The sequence below is a fragment of the Haliotis rubra genome, unplaced genomic scaffold (genome assembly GCF_003918875.1).
Source record: "Haliotis rubra isolate DU_JTF1 unplaced genomic scaffold, ASM391887v1 Scf2, whole genome shotgun sequence".
Taxonomy (NCBI): Eukaryota; Metazoa; Mollusca; class Gastropoda; order Lepetellida; family Haliotidae; genus Haliotis; species Haliotis rubra.
In genome coordinates, this window is record NW_025766002.1 from 5,899,419 (window position 1) to 5,918,862 (window position 19,444).

Sequence of the window (19,444 nt, forward strand, 5' to 3'; positions counted from 1 at the left end):
AATATTCCAGCAATATCATGGCGGGTGACACCAGAAATGGACTTCACACATTGTGCTCATGTGGGGAATCGAACCCAGGTCTTCGGTGTGACGAGTGAACACTTTAACCACTAGGCTACCCCACCGCAATGAGGACTGACTGACTGAGTTTGGTTTTACGCAGCTTTTAGCAATATTCCAGCAACATCACGGCAGGGGACACCAGAAATGGGCTTCACACATTGTACCCATGTGGGGAATCGAACCCAGGTTTTGGCGTGACGAGCCAACCCTTTAACCATTAGGCTACCCCACCGCCCCCCGCAATGAGGAAACAAGGACATATAATATAAAAATTCAACAGAAAAGGTATTCATCATTCACAGAAAAATTCTATTGGGAATATGGCAAAATAACAGAAACAAAACCATATATATATGGGTCACCCAAAATCAGTGAATAAACTATTTGTATGGATTAAGCATGAAATGCCCTATGGGTAGCACCCACCATGCACAAGACTTGCATAAAAAGCCTGTGTTTTTTTGTTGCCTTGTATACAGTACACAGTGCACTACTTCTGCCATACAACAGCAGCCAGTGTAAACAATCAAGTCTTGACCAGGCAAGTGATGGAGGAGTAAACGACTACATCTTTAGTCTTGTGGATGAGGCTGTGATGTATCAATGGATACAATATGGACGAGACGAGGACAAGGCCAGAGAACAGTGTCCATGCTGCTGCTCCGCTCCAATCAATAGTCCAGAGAAACATTATCATCACCTATTCAAGCTCTAGGTAGGCTTAACAAACCATTTTTGTCTCAGGAACTCAATTCTGTTTGCTTTGGGAGACAAACATCAGCACTGTTGACCTACTCTGCCTTAGACCATGCTACACACTGTTAAGAGCTATAGAAAAAATGATCTGGTGGACACTTGTTCTGGTGTTAAGTGTGTTGGAGACATAGTGGATTGAAACCAGATCCACTCTGGACAGGTGCTGTTTCAGTAACTGAATCAGTTGACTTATCACCTCATTAACACACTGTTATGTAGAAGGAGAAATGTCACTATGTCGCCATGTTACTGAGACAGATCTAACTTTCAGCTCTTGGCAAAACTACACGCAAAAAGTTTCCAAACTTCCATGCTTCAATATCTATGACCAGTACTTATACAGATGCTGCACATGAAAGAGTAGTTTATACACAAGTGTTTTGGAACAATACTTATAAGAGGAGTACATGTTATAAAAAAGCATTAAGAAAGACCAATATATGCAAATTCATGCACATTATCAACTACAACAACTTAAGTAAAGGCTAGAAACTGTTATGGATGTCAAGTTCTTTATTCTATTATGATGCAATGTATCGTGGGCCACCTAATGTCCTTGTGTTTTACCTGACCCACATTTAGACGGTGGTCAGTAACAGTAAAAACAGGATACTTTTGTGGATGACAACTTCTTTATTCTATTATGATGCGTTGTTTTGTTATAGATCCTTATAGTACTGGGATTTGAGCTCATGATCACGGGTTTCATGCCAAAGAAAAGCAATATATTGTAAGACTACAGATGAGTGTCCACCTAATGTCCTTGTGGTTCACCAGACTGGGATGTGGACGTTGGTAAGTAAAGGCAAGATACTTTATGGATGATAACTTCTTATAGATCCTTATACTGTTAACAAGCAAGAGTGAGGGAGTAAGTATGGTTTTACGTCACTTTTAGCAATATTCCAGCAATATCACGATGGGGGGACACCAGAAATGGGCTTCACACATTGTACCCATGTGGGGAATCGAACCCGGGTCTTTGGCGTCATGAGCGAATGTGTTAACCACTAGGCTACCCCACGGCCCCAATCAAGCAAGAGTGATTGACAACAGTATAAGGACCTGTACTGAAACATCATATGATAACAGAATAAGGAGCTGTAATTCATAAAAGTATCATGCCTTTACTGTTTCTCTAGCCCATCCCAAATTACAATACTAGTGAACAATTCAAATGTTGTTGTTTTCATCCTAACTAAAAAAAAATTGTCTGATCACACTCAGGAGTAAAATTCATTTGAAGGATATTAAACAAAATTAAAAAAGGGAAGTAACTCTGACAATAACATTGCATCAATGCACTTTGTCCTCTCTGTTTTTTCTGTTTCCTAAGCTCCTAACAACAAGCATTTCACAATAAACAATGCAGTGAGATTATGAAGGACATGCACTTTGAATCATGCTTGAGGTGGAGACTCTTTCAGCACATCTCAATAGCTAACTCATTAGTTGAATTCTCTCTCAACCAAAGCTTTTAAGCTCTATTGTTATATTCATTTTTTTTAAAATTCCTTTTGACCTCTTGCTCCACAGCTGAAGAACAAACGTAAACCCACAATAATAAGGATGACCTTCAAATACTTTCTGACAACATTAGCTCTTTGGTTCAAAAGAGTAAGTTAGATTTCATAGAAACAATGTGTACATTTTCCCCCACAAACTGTATAGTTTCAAATCAGAACCGATGTGTTTTGTGTCTTGTGTCTTGTGTTTAGTGAGCTAACAACACCAGAAATACTGTACTGATATTCACATCAACAGATGTTTTCAGTCCCTAAGCTGATGATACTAGACTTCATAACATATACATGAAAGTCATTTGGGTCAGTCCAATGGCTTTGATAAAGAGGAGGCTATACTCCTTGTATTCCACTGGTCCCAGCCAGCAGTGTACACACAGCAAACTCCTCACACCGATACCTCATTACATGGTATTCTTTACAGACAATCTCACACTGTGAGGAGCTTAGACTTGTTGTTTTCCACTTCTTTCATTGGTCCTCTCAATTCTGACATTTAGTAATCATTTATGACAAGTGTCATCATCATCCAAGGTTTTCACCCCATTTCACAAATCATACTTGATTAGCATCATTAGAATACCGGCATTGTATCATCAGTGAAAACTGACTTTGACTTGAATGAATTTTTCTGCATCTCCATCTCACATGACTGAATAAATACCAGAAGTTGTTTGTATGAGGTGGTAGGCGACAGAAAACCATTTGCAGACTGCCACCTGTACTACATCAAATTTGTTTTGATTTTCTGAAAGGTTTTAAACAGCTTAACACCTTGCCATGTAATTTCTCATGAGACTTCTGCATTTACACAAATCATTCTTTACGATTTCCCCTTCAAGTTAAGTCCCGAATGTTTAATATTGGGAATGGCCTTGTCTCTGTTATCTTCGTCGCATGTATTCCCATAACTGTCGTAGCCGTAGGCCAGGCGGAAGGCGTCACCCTTTGTTATTGAGAAAGCCGCAATGAAAATCTGCAATAAAAATAGAGAGCATTGAATTAGGATCTTAAAAGTTTACAGGTGTTAATGGAGGACGGAGTGGATTGAGTGTAGGTAGAAATTACAAAAAAGACAATTTGGATTTGATTTGTGAAGATCTTACCCTGCTGTTACAAAACAACTATTTCGATTTGATTAGTGCTGATACCATATTGCATTCTGGAATTGGTTCAGGACAAACCCGGCACCAAGGCCTCCAAGACAGACTGCAATTAAACATTTATATCTCCCCTCACATCCACCAATTCTTAAGTGAATGAGTTTGTCAAGCCTAAGACAGGTTGGACACGAGGATCAATGGAAGCTTGTTTCCAGGAATATCTGTAATAGGACTGCATTTACTAAATCCTTTTGTAATTGACCAAAAAAGCATAGGTTTATACGTTGCTGTTACAGGGCTTTGTGATACGTAAGTTAGTTAGTAAGATAAATTTGCTCAAAGGGGTTCGGGAAGCGATTCAATTTATGGAAATTGGAAAATTTAGGACTTTTGAAGAACTGCCTAGGACTACACTGAATGAGGTCACATTGGTGTTTGGAGTACGACCTGTATTGTGTTTTTGAGTTCTTTTCTGGAGGGTAGGCTATTGGCCAATCATTAATTACAGACAGAGTTTGATACTATGTTCAGACTATTCATATCCCATTTTAATGACAAAACCAATGATTTTTGCTTTGAGCAAGGAAATCACAACTTTCAGAACATATAATGATGTCATTTAATAAAGTCTTGGTAGTCAAGAAAGCCACACTGTGTTACTGGATGTGTAGACATTGATGAAAATACAGAGGTCACTGAGCTCCTGGGACAACCGTAATAATTCTGAAAGTCTGCAGGACTCACAATTACATATTTCAGAGTTAACTGCTGATTAGTTGTGATTTGTGTTACTCTGAGTCTGAAACCATTACCTTCATAAAAGGAGTGAGTGAGTGAATTTAGTTTTACGCCACACTCACCAATATTCCAGCTATATGGCGGCGGTCTATAAATAATCAAGTCTGGACCAGACAATCCAGTGATCAACAGCAAGCATGAGCATCAATCTGCGCAATTGGGAACCGATGACATGTGTCAAGTCAGCGAGTCTGACCACCCGATCCCGTTAGTCGCCTCTTACGACAAGTCATAGTCGCCTTTTGTGGCAAGCATGGTTTGCTGAAGACCTATTCTACCCTGGGTCTTTCCATACAAGGACAGTTGACATTGCATTCAAGATAACTACAATTCCATAGTACCATATTCGCACATTGGTGTGAATGTGTGTGCGTGTGCATACGTATGTGTGAGAGTGTTGTGTTAGTGTGACCAAGTGAGTGTTGGTGTGTGTGTGTGTGCGTGCATGTGTGTGAGCATGCGTGTGTGCTTGCCTGTGTGTGTGAAACAGAAACCCCACTGAGATACCATGCCACAGTCTATACCCTACTCACACACAATACTCGGAGCCGAATGATTTTTCAAATATCCTTTGTGGACTTGCGCCAGGCAGGGAGACAACAAGTACCATCTTTAAAAAGACGATGTAAATTTATAATATTCCCCACATGGACTCTTAGATCCTCATTCAAACAACCATGACGTGAACATTTCAGTTTTGTGAAAGCTACAGCGTCCCAGACAATATCTACCAGCACAAAATAGCCTGAGTTTCTATTCCCAGCTTGAAACTAAAGATCAAGAGACAGAGACCTTCTCTTCTCCAGTACTGTCAGATGGGTAACCTCGGACTCGTAATGAAAACTACTAGGTGTTTTGAAATAGACAACTCCCATGGCCCAGATCAAAGTACATGGTCTAAGCATGTCAATTTCAAGCCTTTAATTGTTAATGGACTCAATTTACCCATCAGACTGGATCAATACGCCAGGTAACGCCACTGTCTGGCTAGGTGTTACTGGGATTTCATGCTAACATTTGTAGCCTTTGACATGTTTAGTTATACATGAAATATTAAATAAATATAAGCTTAAGGGAAATAGATATTGAGAATGTTCACGATTACTTAGTAATATGAATTACAGCACAGTATGGGTGCAAGTAGACTTGCACAAGTCTCCAAGGGTATGATTGTATGTTTAAATCATAATTTAAGATTATATAGGTAAAAGAACAAGCTGTCCGTTAAAAGTGCACATGTCATTTGGCATATGAACTTGTCTATTGTAACAATATCATTATACATTCACAGACTTATCACTTGGAATTGCCCTGAAGCAAGTCTACGAAGAAACCTGTAATATTAATATGTGCACTTTTACTACGCCAAACTCCAGGTACAGAGTTATTGCACATGTGGCTGTAAACAAAATAAAGTCACTACAGAAAGTCATAGGTTGTACTGTTGTAATGATAGTGTGTAGTTCTTTCGATTGTCATACAGACATACTGTATCAGGACAACTATTCCCATATATCATAGATCATCAGCGTGATGTTGGAGAAAAACATCAAGCACCGCAGATTATAGTGAGTGAGTTTAGTTTTATGTCGCTTTTATCAATATTCCAGCAATATCACGGTGGGAGACACCAGAAATGGGCTTGACACATTGTACCCATGTGGAATCGAACCCGGGTCTTCGGAGGGATGAGCGTAAGCTTAAACTATTTACTAAGACTACCCCACTGCCCCTGCAGATTATGGATACAATCACTTGGTGAAACCAAGAAACTTGCTTATGGTGCAGACAAACCCAACAGGAGAAACTGTGGATTAGAACCCATGACCAAAGGTATCAGGCATGGTCATGGACACCCCTTCTCCCTGCCCTACCAAAACAAAAACAACAATCAACAAACAACAAAAGAAAAAAAACAAACAGCAAAACTTAGCAACAACTAAAACAGCATGCTATATTATAGTAATGATTAGATTTTCAAATACAGTGGCACTGAAAACCTGAATTAATACAAATTTAAGAATAAGAAATACACAAATCCATTGATTTGAAGACTGTAAAGCATGGGGTAACAACAGCCTCATTATCCGACTTGGGAGGTGACTTATGACATTACACAGGGCGTCATCTCATGAATAATTACCAATCTGGCGGCTCAGGTGTATCGGCCTCATCACCGTGGTAATTTAGAGTTTCATGCAGTCAAAACCGTAACGTACTTCCCATCATGAAACATGCATCAAAGGGAATTGCTATACATCCTGATGACCCTAACTAGGATGTTCTTGAACGTACTGTTTCACTATCTCTAAATCAAACAATCATATCTACAATGGATATCTAGAAAGAGTTAATCCCACTTTATAATGATGTAATAAATGTAAATTGACAGTATAGTCTTCAGGTTTCAAATATGAATGAATGCTATTTACCAAAATTTACAGAAGTGATGCTAATTGGAACATTTCTTAAAGAGCTGGAAACCATTAATAACTACCTCATGATATATTCATCTAATAATACAATGACTTGACAGTATATAATAGCGCCAGCAGTCATTACTGGCTAATGTATTTGTTACGCAGGTTTGAAAAACGTAACCATTCTTTTAATAAGTAATGAATTTATATCTACAATATTAAGTTCATACTCTGTCTTTGTGATTGATTTCCTTCAGAGTTAAAAGTACCCAGGATAAATACCATAGTACTATTCTTATAAGACTATGACAAAAAACATTGTTTTGCACAAAGATGAGAAACTGAAGCACAACAAATATAACACAGTTTTAGTGTTTTCATCTTTTTATAATTTGTTGATAGCCTTAGGATTAAACTGGCTACACGTCAACACAAGGAGGAAGGAAATAGGAAGAAATCCCTTTGTCTTTGAACAGCACCTGCATAAACTGAAGCCATACTTGTACCGATAAGTCTCTCTCACCCTGGAGGCACCGAATGCAAATGTTGGTGTCAGTAAGATGGAGTTGTCAGTAGCAGGGATACTTCATCATGGAAATATGGTGAACTAAGTCCCATGGAATGTGGAGACCAGGCAAGTCTCCTTCCACAGAAATTGGCATCATGGCAAAAACGTACCAACCAACAAGCTTCATACAAAAATGAGTGAAAAATTGTTATAAAGGGCCATTTTTAGTTTGTCTCAAAGACCAATAAGAAACACTTATGAAGGTCCATCGAATGTAGAATTGGCTTGGCAAAATACCAACCAACAAGCTTCATACAAAAATGAGTGAAAAATTGTTATAAAGGACCATTTTTAGTTTGTCTCAAAGACCAATAAGAAACACTTATGAAGGTCCATCGAATGTAGAGACGAGGCTATGAAAGTCTCCCTCCACAGAAATTGGCATCAAGGCAAAAACGTGCCAACCAACAAGCTTCATACAAAAATGAGTGAAAAATTGTTATAAAGGACCATTTTCAGTTTGTCTCAAAGACCAATAAGAAACACTTACATCGAATGTAGAGATGAGGCTATGAAAGTCTCCCTCCACAGAAATTGGCATCATGGCAAAAACGTACCAACCAACAAGCTTCATACAAAAATGAGTGAAAAATTGTTATAAAGGACCATTTTCAGTTTGTCTCAAAGACCAATAAGAAACACTTACATCGAATGTAGAGATGAGGCTATGAAAGTCTCCCTCCACAGAAATTGGCATCATGGCAAAAACGTACCAACCAACAAGCTTCATACAAAAATGAGTGAAAAATTGTTATAAAGGACCATTTTCAGTTTGTCTCAAAGACCAATAAGAAACACTTACATCGAATGTAGAGATGAGGCTATGAAAGTCTCCCTGACCACAGAAATTGGCATTATGGCAATATCATGCCAACAAACAACATACATACATCAAAATGAGTGGAAATAATTGTAAAGGACCATTTTCAGTTGGTCTCAAAGTCCAATAAGAAAAACTTACAAAGTGAAACCATAACAGGTCCTGATTGATTTGGAAAGATAATATTGCCTCTGTTCTGAAATTGAGCATTGTTGTAGACTCCATTTTGACAGTATTTTCATTTCAGATGTACATTTTGAATAAGATGACTCTACTGGATTACTTGAATTAAATGTTAGTTTAGGCCTCTTCTGAAATTTGAACATATCTATAAGATTTGAAGATAAACACTGATGCACCTTCCACCCTTGACAAAGACAAACCTTAATTATAGCATACACTCTAAACACAACAAAGATGCTGTTGTAATGAAACATCCAAGTTGAAAATGCTAGTTTCAACCATTTCGGTGTTCATCAATCATTGGCTGCCTCTTTTTTAAATGTTAAGGATGACGTACATTTGGATGGTTGAAATTGACAGGTGTTTAAGTTATTCTTTCTAAACTGCCTATAAACATGTCAGCTGTTGGGATTACATGCCACGGCAGAGGTAGAACCAGCATACAATAAGGATTTATGTTTGTAAACAGAACTGAAACCTTGATATTGTTTTTAAAAATATATTTAATATTTCCATTGCTTCTGATGTGGACACAGTAGGTCATTATATACAATGCTGCTTAAGCCTTACCATGAAAATGCCATACAAAATACTGCAACTTTCAACGAATGAAATCATTTGTTTGAAACTCAAATTGACACGATGCTTTGAGCACCTTGTCATTATACATTATTATAGCTGATTGGTTTGTGAGTTTTTAATGCTTCCTCTAATCACTTGCTGTTTGTATACAGTCAAAGAACTACTCAGAAACTACTGTTTTTAAGTTAATGACATTGAAGCAGAAATATAAACATTGAAGAATTGCCAGTCAAAAATATATTTACAGATGTAGCTGATGTTTGGCCTTTCTATATTCATAAATCATAATAATTTTCACATTAGCTGAGCTGAAACAGTGAACAGAATATACAGCTCTGGACTAAACGACAGAGATGGAAACATTAACATATTTTCACTCATGAACATCGCTCACGGAGTCGGTAAAATATGTTTCGGCTATTTAATATCCATATGTCACAACTGTTTTGACAGAAAGATATCATTTTAAAAAGGTAATTCCCTGAATAATGTGTAATATAAATACATGGACACCTAAGCACACAAATATTTGTCCGTGTACAATCATGAAAATGGTATGGTGAAACCATATTGGTTTCAGGAAAGTAACATCTGGCTGTGGGTTCCATGACGAGACAAGCAAGGACAGAACCAAGTGCAACGTCAACAAGTATCATAAGAAACATCACCAGAATGAGCCAATCAAGGCAAGAATGCCACTGAAAAACAACCACATGCTGCCTAACGTTTTTGCCAAACTGATCCGGAATTTGTGACGTCCTTGGCATCACTGCTACAGAAGGTAGTAACGACACGAAAAACAACGGAACAGATGCAAAAACTATCACTTGAATAACAGACGTAGTCCGAGGACTTGAAACTAACAACTAGCCAGGAGTGGTATATTCCAGAATGTGGCAATCACTTGATCTAATTGTGGTATAGATAGCCACTAACAGTGTCTGTTTTTCACCATTTTGAAGGAAAAGAATAATAAATATCGGGCCCTGAGAAAATTGGACCTTCACCAGGAAAACGTGATATGTCTGATTAGCATCCTAGGATGCAGAATGGTGGTAGACCACTGCAAGTCCAGCACTATATCTATCACAGCTCTGCTTTATGAACACTGATTGCTGGGGCATTATCACATCTGTCCATCCATACGATCCATCATTAGCATTTTAAAGGCAGGTCATCAAGATTGTTCTATCAGTGTTTTACTATCGAACACCATGGATAAAAGACCAAGATATTTTATGGATTTATAAATGCCGCTAAAAGACACCATGGATAAAGTTTGGTATGACAGCTGTTCAGAGCCAGGGTGTTCATCTGTGCTAGTCCATGTCTAATGATAATCCTTGATTATCATATTGGATGTTCTGCATTAGTTTGCAATTATGGGAGGTGAGGCATGGTGAGGTGAGGTGAGGTGAGGTGAGGTGAGGTGAGGCGAGGCGAGGTGACTGAGTTGAAGCCGCATCGGCATTGAGTGAGTGAGTGAGTTTAGTTTTACACCGCACTCAGCAATATTCCAGCTATATGGCGTCAGTCTGCAAATAATCAAGTCTGAACCAGACAATCAACAGCATGAGCATCGATCTGCGCAATTGGGAACCAATGACTTGTGTCAACCAAGTCAGCGAGCCTGACAACCCGATCCCGTTAGTCTCCTCTTACGACAAGCATGGGTTACTGAAGGTTCATTCTAACCCATACCTTCACAGGTTGCATCGGCAAGTGTTGATCCATACACCAGTACACACCATCCACTACAGACATATACACAACTACAGGGTTTAGTACAACGTCAATAGAGAGTGATAATATTCCAGCAATATTATCTGTCTTGATACCTTACAAATAATTGATTCCTGGGCAGGCAAACAAGAGGCTGATTTCATGAGTCACTAGCCATTCTGTTTTCAGGAAATTGGTCAGGTAACAAACCCAACGTATTTCAGTCAGCACTTTTCATCAGGAACCTCCTCAAAGAAATATTATAATTCTTGGACTGGGCACTTCACACAGCATTAGGATTTTGTTCCAGATAAGGAGTGTGAAGTTGGAAGAAATTTATATACTTAAAAGCTTGGGAGAGGATTTAGTAATGATTACCTGCAGCATCTGTTTGCAAAGTTAGAAAAATCCTGGCACCATTGATCTTAATAAGACTTCAAAACATTAACCTGAAAAAATCTGACCACAAATTTGCCAATTTCCTTTCAAACTGCTTGATACACATACCCCAAGATCCTGTCTCAGTCACCCACAGTGATCCCCGATGAATATGTCTGTACACACTCACAATGTGGATCCCAGTTTTGTAAAACCCAATGAATATGTCTGTAGACATCTCAACACCTCCAATCCCAGTTTTGTAAAACCCGATGAACACGTCTGTAGACATCTCCCAGCTTACATCAAGAAGCAGCTTACTTAGAGCCTCCTCCAGATCACAGGGACTTTGTAATCATAAGGCAAGACACCTACCATTCCAGCCCAGAAGAGGAAGAAGACGAAGAGTGCCAGCATGTCTGTACATCCTCGCTTCCGGGTTGGACTGCTCAGAACCCCCTTCTCATCCCGGTAATCCTGAAATGAAAAATAACAGAAAAAATTATTCATATCTCCATGTCATTATGAGTGAGTGAGTGAGTGAGCTTTCAGGAATAACACATTGGTGGCAGAGGACATGGAAGGGTTAATGACTGAAGACTGGGATGTGTTAAAGACTGAAAACTAGGATCGGTTAATGACTGAAGACCGGGGTGGGTTAATGACTGAAGACCAGGGTGGGTTCATGACTGAAGACTGGGGTGGGTTCATGACTGAAGACTGGGATGGGTTCATGACTGAAGACTGGGATGAGATAATGACTGAAGACTGGGATGTGTTAAAGACTGAAAACTAGGGTCGGTTATTGATTCATGATTGGATAGGTTAATGACCAAGGACTTTGTAGGGTTAATGACTGAGGACTGGGGTCGGTTAATGACTGAGGACTTGGATAGAATAATGACCAAGGACTTGGTAGGGTTAATGACTGAGGACTGGGATGGGTTTATGACAGGACTTGGTAGGGTTTATGATTGAGGACTGGGGTGGGTTAATGACTGAGGACTTGGATAGAATAATAACCAAGAACTTAGTAGGGTTAATGACTGAGGACTGGGATGGGTTTATGACTGAGGACTTGGTAGGGTTAATGATTGAGGACTGGGGTGGGTTAATGATAGGACTGGGGTGGGTTAATGACTGAGGACTTGGATAGAATAATGACCAAGGACTTGGTAGGGTTAATGACTGAGGACTGGGATGGATTTATGACTGAGGACTTGGTAGGGTTAATGACGGAGGACTTGTGTCAATAGCAACTATAGGAAGATACCCCTTAACCACAGGCATCGTCCCCAATGACAGGGCCAGCATCATAAAATCCCCACAGTACAAAATACAACAAAATATTTTCTTCAAACTTCCCAAACAGTGAACGAGACTCCAGACAAGAAACAAACTCCTTTATGCCGCAGGGTTGGTTAACATACAACACACACTTTTGGAAGAAGTAGATGACAACTGTGTTTTCAGGTTAATTTCCTTCAACTGATGAAGCAAGTGTGAGAAGGCAGAGAAGAAAGAAGTATACAAAGATAGTCATCATAATGAACGATTGCTGAAATATACTGAGACACTGACATGGTCCTGGGGGAAGCTGATGAAAGGAAGGAGATATGATGTTCTTTTATGCTTCCTGGTGAAATTGTGCATGCCCTATCTTGGACAGACCATGTAAAACCTTAATCCTTCCAATGCTCCAGGGTAAACACCACACTGTGCCATTTCCATCCTTGGATATTGAATTAGAAGATAAACAAATCATCATTAGAACAAGTTGCCAGGATTGTAATTAGCTAGCCTTGCTCCAAGGCTGTACTGAATGCTAAGCCCATGGATGTACAGTAATTCTATCATTTAAGCGGCAAGTCTAGATAAGTTGACAGTACAGTCTGTTAGAGGGACAATGTATCCTATTTGTTGATATTCTTTTAATAATTATCATTTAAAATATTATTTATTACCTTAGAGACTTGTGCAAGTCTAGTCATTAGCCTGAGGCTCGTCTTCTTTAAGGCAATAAAAATTTGTGAATTTGTTTTACAGATTTCTTTTACACCAACATCCATGAAAAAAAAAAAATGTTGGCTTTTGATTATCTAAACAACTTTTCAACATAAGAAGTGAAAAAGATAACAAAACAACTTTTCAACATAAGAAGTGAAAAAGATACACTACAGCCATGTTCAACACATAACAGAAATACTTTAATATCGCTTTTACTTTTCAAAAGTTTCATTTGGGTAATTTGCAAACACTATGAGCTAGAACATCTATCCTTAAAATTCTTTAAATCTCTGAAACATGAGAGTAAACATTAACACAAAATCTAATCTTTACATAATTGCTTTTATAAAGTCAAAGCAAAACTTGATTAAGAAGATTAACAGTTTTGTATTTGCAGCATGGGGTATTTTGATTGTTCATGCATTGAAAATTAGCTGATGATGAAGGAATTCTGCCTATTTTAGGGGGAAAAAAAAGCAAATTTACAGTTAGAAACATTATGCCATCATCATTTGTTCTGTCGATACAATTACAATGAGCAACTTAAACACTTTTGTTAAAGGTCACAACAATTTTATTGGTTGCGTGACAGTATTTGTACTGCGATGACCTACTGCTTCAATCAAACAACTCTGCCTCCAACAGAAGTCAGTCACAAATGTCTTTTCATTACGCCACATCAAATAACACGTAATTAATAACACATTACTATTGCAAAATATTACAGAACAATGTCTCATTGGGACACAACTGGTGTGAAATGGTATCTACACTGTTCGCTCATATTTCCATCATTTTTGTAGTTTATGTGACATAATGTTTACATGGGCAAAGATTGCATAAATCTTTTTGATTTATTCCAAGTGAAATAGCAACAATAGAACATTTTTCAAGCACTTCTTTCCATGCCCTAGAAAAAGGATTAAAAAAGGTAAAAGGAGTTGGTATATGTGGTCTTTCCTTAGGCAAGTCAGTTTTGTCCAAATTGCCTCTGTTCACTCAACAGAAAATGGGTACCCAGTGGGATAAGTCATGTAACTATTAACCTTCTAGCCTCACAGGCAGCTTGGGTTATCCGGGGTAATAATGTCAATCATGTTGTATGTGCTGATAGCTTGCCCATCAGGTGAGGAGTTCAGCGCTATATTAGTAGCCTTATAATGTGTTAATATATATACAGAAATATATTTGTGGGCAATAAGGGTAAGAGGCATTTACCACATATTCCTCTGTCAAACATTCTATTCCTACATCACACAAAGTACTCCTCTGTCACATTCTAATCCTATGTCACACATTCTATTCCTTCATCACACAATGTACTCCTCTGTCACACAATCTATTCCTATCTCACACATTCTATCCCTATATCACACAATGTACTCCTGTCACAAATTCTATTCCTATGTCACACATTCTAATCCTACATCACGCAATGTACTCCTGTCACACATTCTATTCCTAAGTCACTCATTCTATTCCTATGCCACACATTCTATTCCTACATCACATAATGTACTCCTCTGTCACATTCTATTCCTATCTCACGCATTCTATTCCTACAGCACACAATGTACTCCTCTGTCACACATTCTATTCCTACATCACACAATGTACTCCTCTGTCACACATTCTATTCCTACAGCACACAATGTACTCCTCTGTCACACATTCTATTCCTATGTCACACATTCTATTCCTTAATCACACAATGTACTCCTCTGCCACACATTCTGCTCCTACAGCACACAATGTACTCCTCTGTCACACATTCTATTCCTATGCCACACATTCTATTCCTACATCACACAATGTACTCCTCTGTCACACATTCTATTCCTACAGCACACAATGTACTCCTGTCACACATTCTATTCCTACATCACACAATGTACTCCTCTGTCACACATTCTATTCCTATGTCACACATTCTATTCCTACATCACACAATGTACTCCTCTGTCACACATTCTATTCCTATGTCACACATTCTATTCCTTAATCACACAAAGTACTCCTCTGTCACACATTCTATTCCTATCTCACACATTCTGCTCCTACATCACACAATGTACTCCTCTGTCACACATTCTATTCCTATGCCACACATTCTATTCCTACATCACGCAATGTACTCCTCTGTCACACATTCTATTCCATATGCCACACATTCTATTCCTACATCACACAATGTACTCCTCTGTCACACATTCTATTCCTATGCCACACATTCTATTCCTACATCACACAATGTACTCCTCTGTCACACATTCTATTCCTACAGCACACAATGTACTCCTCTGTCACACATTCTATTCCTATGTCACACATTCTATTCCTACATCACACAATCTTGACAGATGCTACATACGCATTAAGGAAGAGATGGCTTTTGAGAAGAGTTTTAAATTTTGAATAGAGATGACACAGTCAAGGGTTGAGTAAAGATGGTGGCTTGTTCAACTCAACAGCTGCAGCACAGGAGTTGGACTCGTTACCATACTGTGTAGACTGTACTCGTGGGACAGTGTTCAACACTAACATGGTATCTGGTCTGAGAATATTATATTTTCTTAAGGACCAGGGTGAGGTTGAACAAACCAATCCCTGCTCTAATTATATGATGATCGTAACTCCCATGCTGGAACACAGTCTTATCATAGTTGTATCACTTTAATTGCTTTGTGGCTAATAATGTCATTAAATTGTGGTTTAGTTGTCTAATGTTATGTAAGGATGAAACAAACTAATTTACATCTGATGACTTTTGGACCCAGTAACAGATCAACTCTAAACTCTAGCAAGCTTCACAAGTTACCCAGCAGGCAAAACTGCCATTTGGTAGACACTGAGTTTGAAGAATTAGAATGGAATTATAGATCTACCATTAAAAGTCCTTTTTGGTTATCACTACTGTGTGTGGGAAATGTCCAGTAGATTGTTCTATGTGCTTGTTTGTACCAGTGGAAGAGGCAGTGGCTGAGTGGGTTAGATGGCTGACTTCATGTACTGGTGATTAGGTACCTGGCTCTGAGAGTGTGGGTTCGAATCTTGGGCGGGACTCCATGTTCTAGAATCTGTACTTTACCAAGGAAGTGTAATCTCAAATATAACATGTGTTACGTCTGCACCAGTCACAAGATTTTCACAGTGTTAAAAACAGAACTAATTAAGACTGATTCTGTCATGTTGGTGATCTGGTTGGTTGGTACAAGGTCATGAGGTCACACAAATAACCTGCCCGAATGACATCCTGTCATGGATGATAACACCATCATTATCCTATAATGACATCAAACATTGAATGACGGGATCAAAGTATAGCCTTATTTCATAAGTCGTTAACTATACACAGTATGCCTGCTGATATCTAAACAATAAAGTCCTCAAAAGAACATGCAAAATGTCGAAATAATAAATTATCAAGAATATTAATCCATGCAAGTCTTTGCTTGCATAACAACTTTTTTCTCTCCTGACATTAAAAGATCACATATTACATTGAAGATATGACACAAACATGAAAGGCACATGCATCTATAACAGCATACAACCCAGCCCTTGTACAAACAAGGAGAATATTTCATATCTGTATTCTACAAAGCCAGCTGACATATCGACAGTCGCCATTACGCTTAATACAAAGCACTGAGTGATAGAGAATATAAAGGAACCTTGTACACTAGCGCAGAACAAATAAACGCAGCACATCCCGTTGTGCAGCCAGTCTCAAAGGTTGGAGCGGGAACAGCAGCTGGACGGAAAGAGAGTGAGGTATATCTCCAGTACAAGAATGTCTTTCCACGCTGAGTTTTGTTGATTTGAAAGGTTATCAGAATACCCATTGTAAAACAAAAAACAAGGGGAAAAAATGGGATGAGGAAGTGTGGGGTTTATGTTGGATGGTGGTGATATGTTAACAGTTATTAATCTCAATTTCACCTGTTACTCTTCAAACAATTTAGTTAGACAAATGGCTACCTGGATACAAATGTTCATTCTTAAAGACGTCGATCTTCTTTCCTTGGTCATGTTATTTTAACTTAAATCTTCAAAATTGCTTTATGAAATAAACACGTTTGATTTAGTTCAAAGGCTAAACAAGGCACAATGCTGAACTTCACAATGCCAGACTTATGTTGAAAGGGGCCAGTCAGAATGCATTCTGTCAAAGCAAAAGGGTTCACTGAGATTGATCTTCACAAATTGAGCCCAGTGGGAAGGGTAACTGAGAATGATCTTCATATACTGCACCCAGTGGGGAGGGATCACTAAAATGATCTTCACGAATTGCACTCAGTGGGAACGGGTCACTGAGAATGACCTTCACATATTGAACCCAGTAAGGAAGAGTCACTAAGAATGATCTTCACATATTGAACCCAGTGGGGAAGGATAACTGAAATGATCTTCATGCATTGCACAAAGTGGGAAGGGGTCACTGAGAATGATCTTCACATATTGAACCCAGTGGGGAGGGATCATTGAAATGATCTTCACATATTGAACCCAGTGGGGAGGGGTCACTGAGAATGATCTTCGCATAGTGAACCCAGTGGGGAGGGATCATTGAAATGATCTTCACAAATTGCACCCAGTGGGGAGGGGTCACTGAGAATAATCTTCACATATTCCACCCATCCGGGGAGTGGTGACTGAGAATGATCTTTACTATACACTGACCCAAGAAGGGAAGGGACAGTGTTTCTTCTCAGAAGACAAATGTATCACGATGACATCTAAAAACTAATATGGTTCACATCCTGTGATAACCAGCCAGTTACTGACAAGCGTCAAGCAGTGTGGATTGATTGTGACGTCTCTTGTCCAACCATCTTGCTACAGGATGGGAGCCATTTTGTAAGAATTTCATACTGTGACATGTCAGCAAGACCAGAATATGGACTTCTGCATAGTCTGCCCACCCAATCCACAACATGTTGATTTTCACAAGTAGGAGAAAAGAGGATATATTCACATGCTGAATCTGTAGAAAAGAAAACATGGACTAGTGCTGAATAGTTAATAGATTTAACTACTAAATGATATTAGCTCATATTGTTAAAACTCAGCAGTCTACATGAAAGCTCAAATATTACCAACTGCAAAAACTGTACACAAAATTCTGTTAAATGCACTGTAATCACATAAGATAATTTTTTACGAAAACCCTAAAGCATATTTAGGGAAAAAGAAATAATTAAGTCCACAATGAAAAGTATTTTTCACAAATTTGTTCTTTTTTAAAGTATTCATGTGAAGTGGATCACATCAAACAATATTACTTCATGGAAAGCCATTCCATTTTAAAAACCTCACAAAAATACACAGTTAAGGTTTTTACAAAGGCCAATCAGATATATTGATTATTTACCATTTTTCCAAATCATCAAGCAATGCCTCAGCTCAAGTCAAACCTAACAGACTGACTCCATTGTATTCCAATCCTGATCCGTAAGATCCGTTTCATAAATCACCAAACAAATCTAAAGCTCAGATGTGAGAAGCCAATTTTCTCCACAGGGTAATACATTCATCTCACAAAGACTGAAACAAGATCTCAGGACAGTAATATTGTCCAAAACTTCTGAATTGGCTTTTCCTCCACCATTTACCAGCCTTTTGAGGAACTTGAGCATGTGACCATTCTAAAATATTCATGTGCAATATTTTCAAAGCTCAGGAAACAGTGGCAGACAATAGGACTTCCCATGTGGAATAACCTTTCTCTGACACAATTTACTGTAAACAGTTTTCCACACAACTTATTATACCAGTAAAAACATTACCAGCAAGGCCTGACGGGAATATGAGGTCATATCCTGAACAGTCTATCAACATTTTCTTGTCAATTAGATTTGATCACATCAAACCAAAATGGTCAACACTGTGGATGGACTGGCACTGCGTTCCGGCATGATCAATCTTTTGCTGTGGTCTCATTTCCTTGCAAACGTGTTATACTCATAAACATCTGATGAAGAATTTGGCTTGATCAATTCATTAATGATTGTCGCCAGTGAGACAGAGTCTTACTTCGGTAATTATATCTCAATTTTGCGGAAGAGTTTTCTTCGACTGCCGGACGAATAGTTCTTGACGATTAACTTATTATTACAAAATAAGTGGCGATGAAACCGTCGGGATGTTCCCATTCACAAAATTATTGATGCAGTCCGGCGTGATGAGGTGTTTTTCACAGTTTTCATAGCTGAATTATGGTATGGATAATTTGATTAACTTGAAGACATCAGTCTAAGGAAAAATGATCAGGGGGAAAGTTCTCTGAAGTGCACCAAGCAAAGGTGCCAAGTTCCACATTTCCAATAATTGCCGGTATCATTAAAGCTTGCTTGTGTTCTTTCTATGTTGAATCAAGGCTGTTTTGTTTAGGGATGTAAAACTGGTTGAATGAAGGATGATTTTGTGTAAGAATGTTTGCCCAGTTGAGATTTGGTGAACACTACCACCTCACATAGTTTAGTACACTGAAAGTTTAGACAAAAGTTTAGATATTCAGG

At 38.5% G+C, this 19,444-nt stretch overlaps 1 protein-coding gene across 9 annotated transcripts in view; it reads right to left on the reverse strand.

Moving 5' to 3' along the window:
* LOC124275423 (choline transporter-like protein 1) overlaps nt 1-19,444 on the reverse strand; it is a 233,797-nt gene that overhangs the window by 37,464 nt on the left and 176,889 nt on the right. For all 9 annotated transcript variants that reach the window (XM_046710985.1, XM_046710984.1, XM_046710987.1 and 6 more), the window contains 2 exons: nt 11,292-11,393; nt 3,170-3,318 (listed from right to left, as the gene is read on the reverse strand). In XM_046710985.1, coding sequence (XP_046566941.1) covers nt 3,170-3,318; nt 11,292-11,393 — 251 coding nt within the window. The remainder of the gene's footprint in view (nt 1-3,169; nt 3,319-11,291; nt 11,394-19,444) is intronic.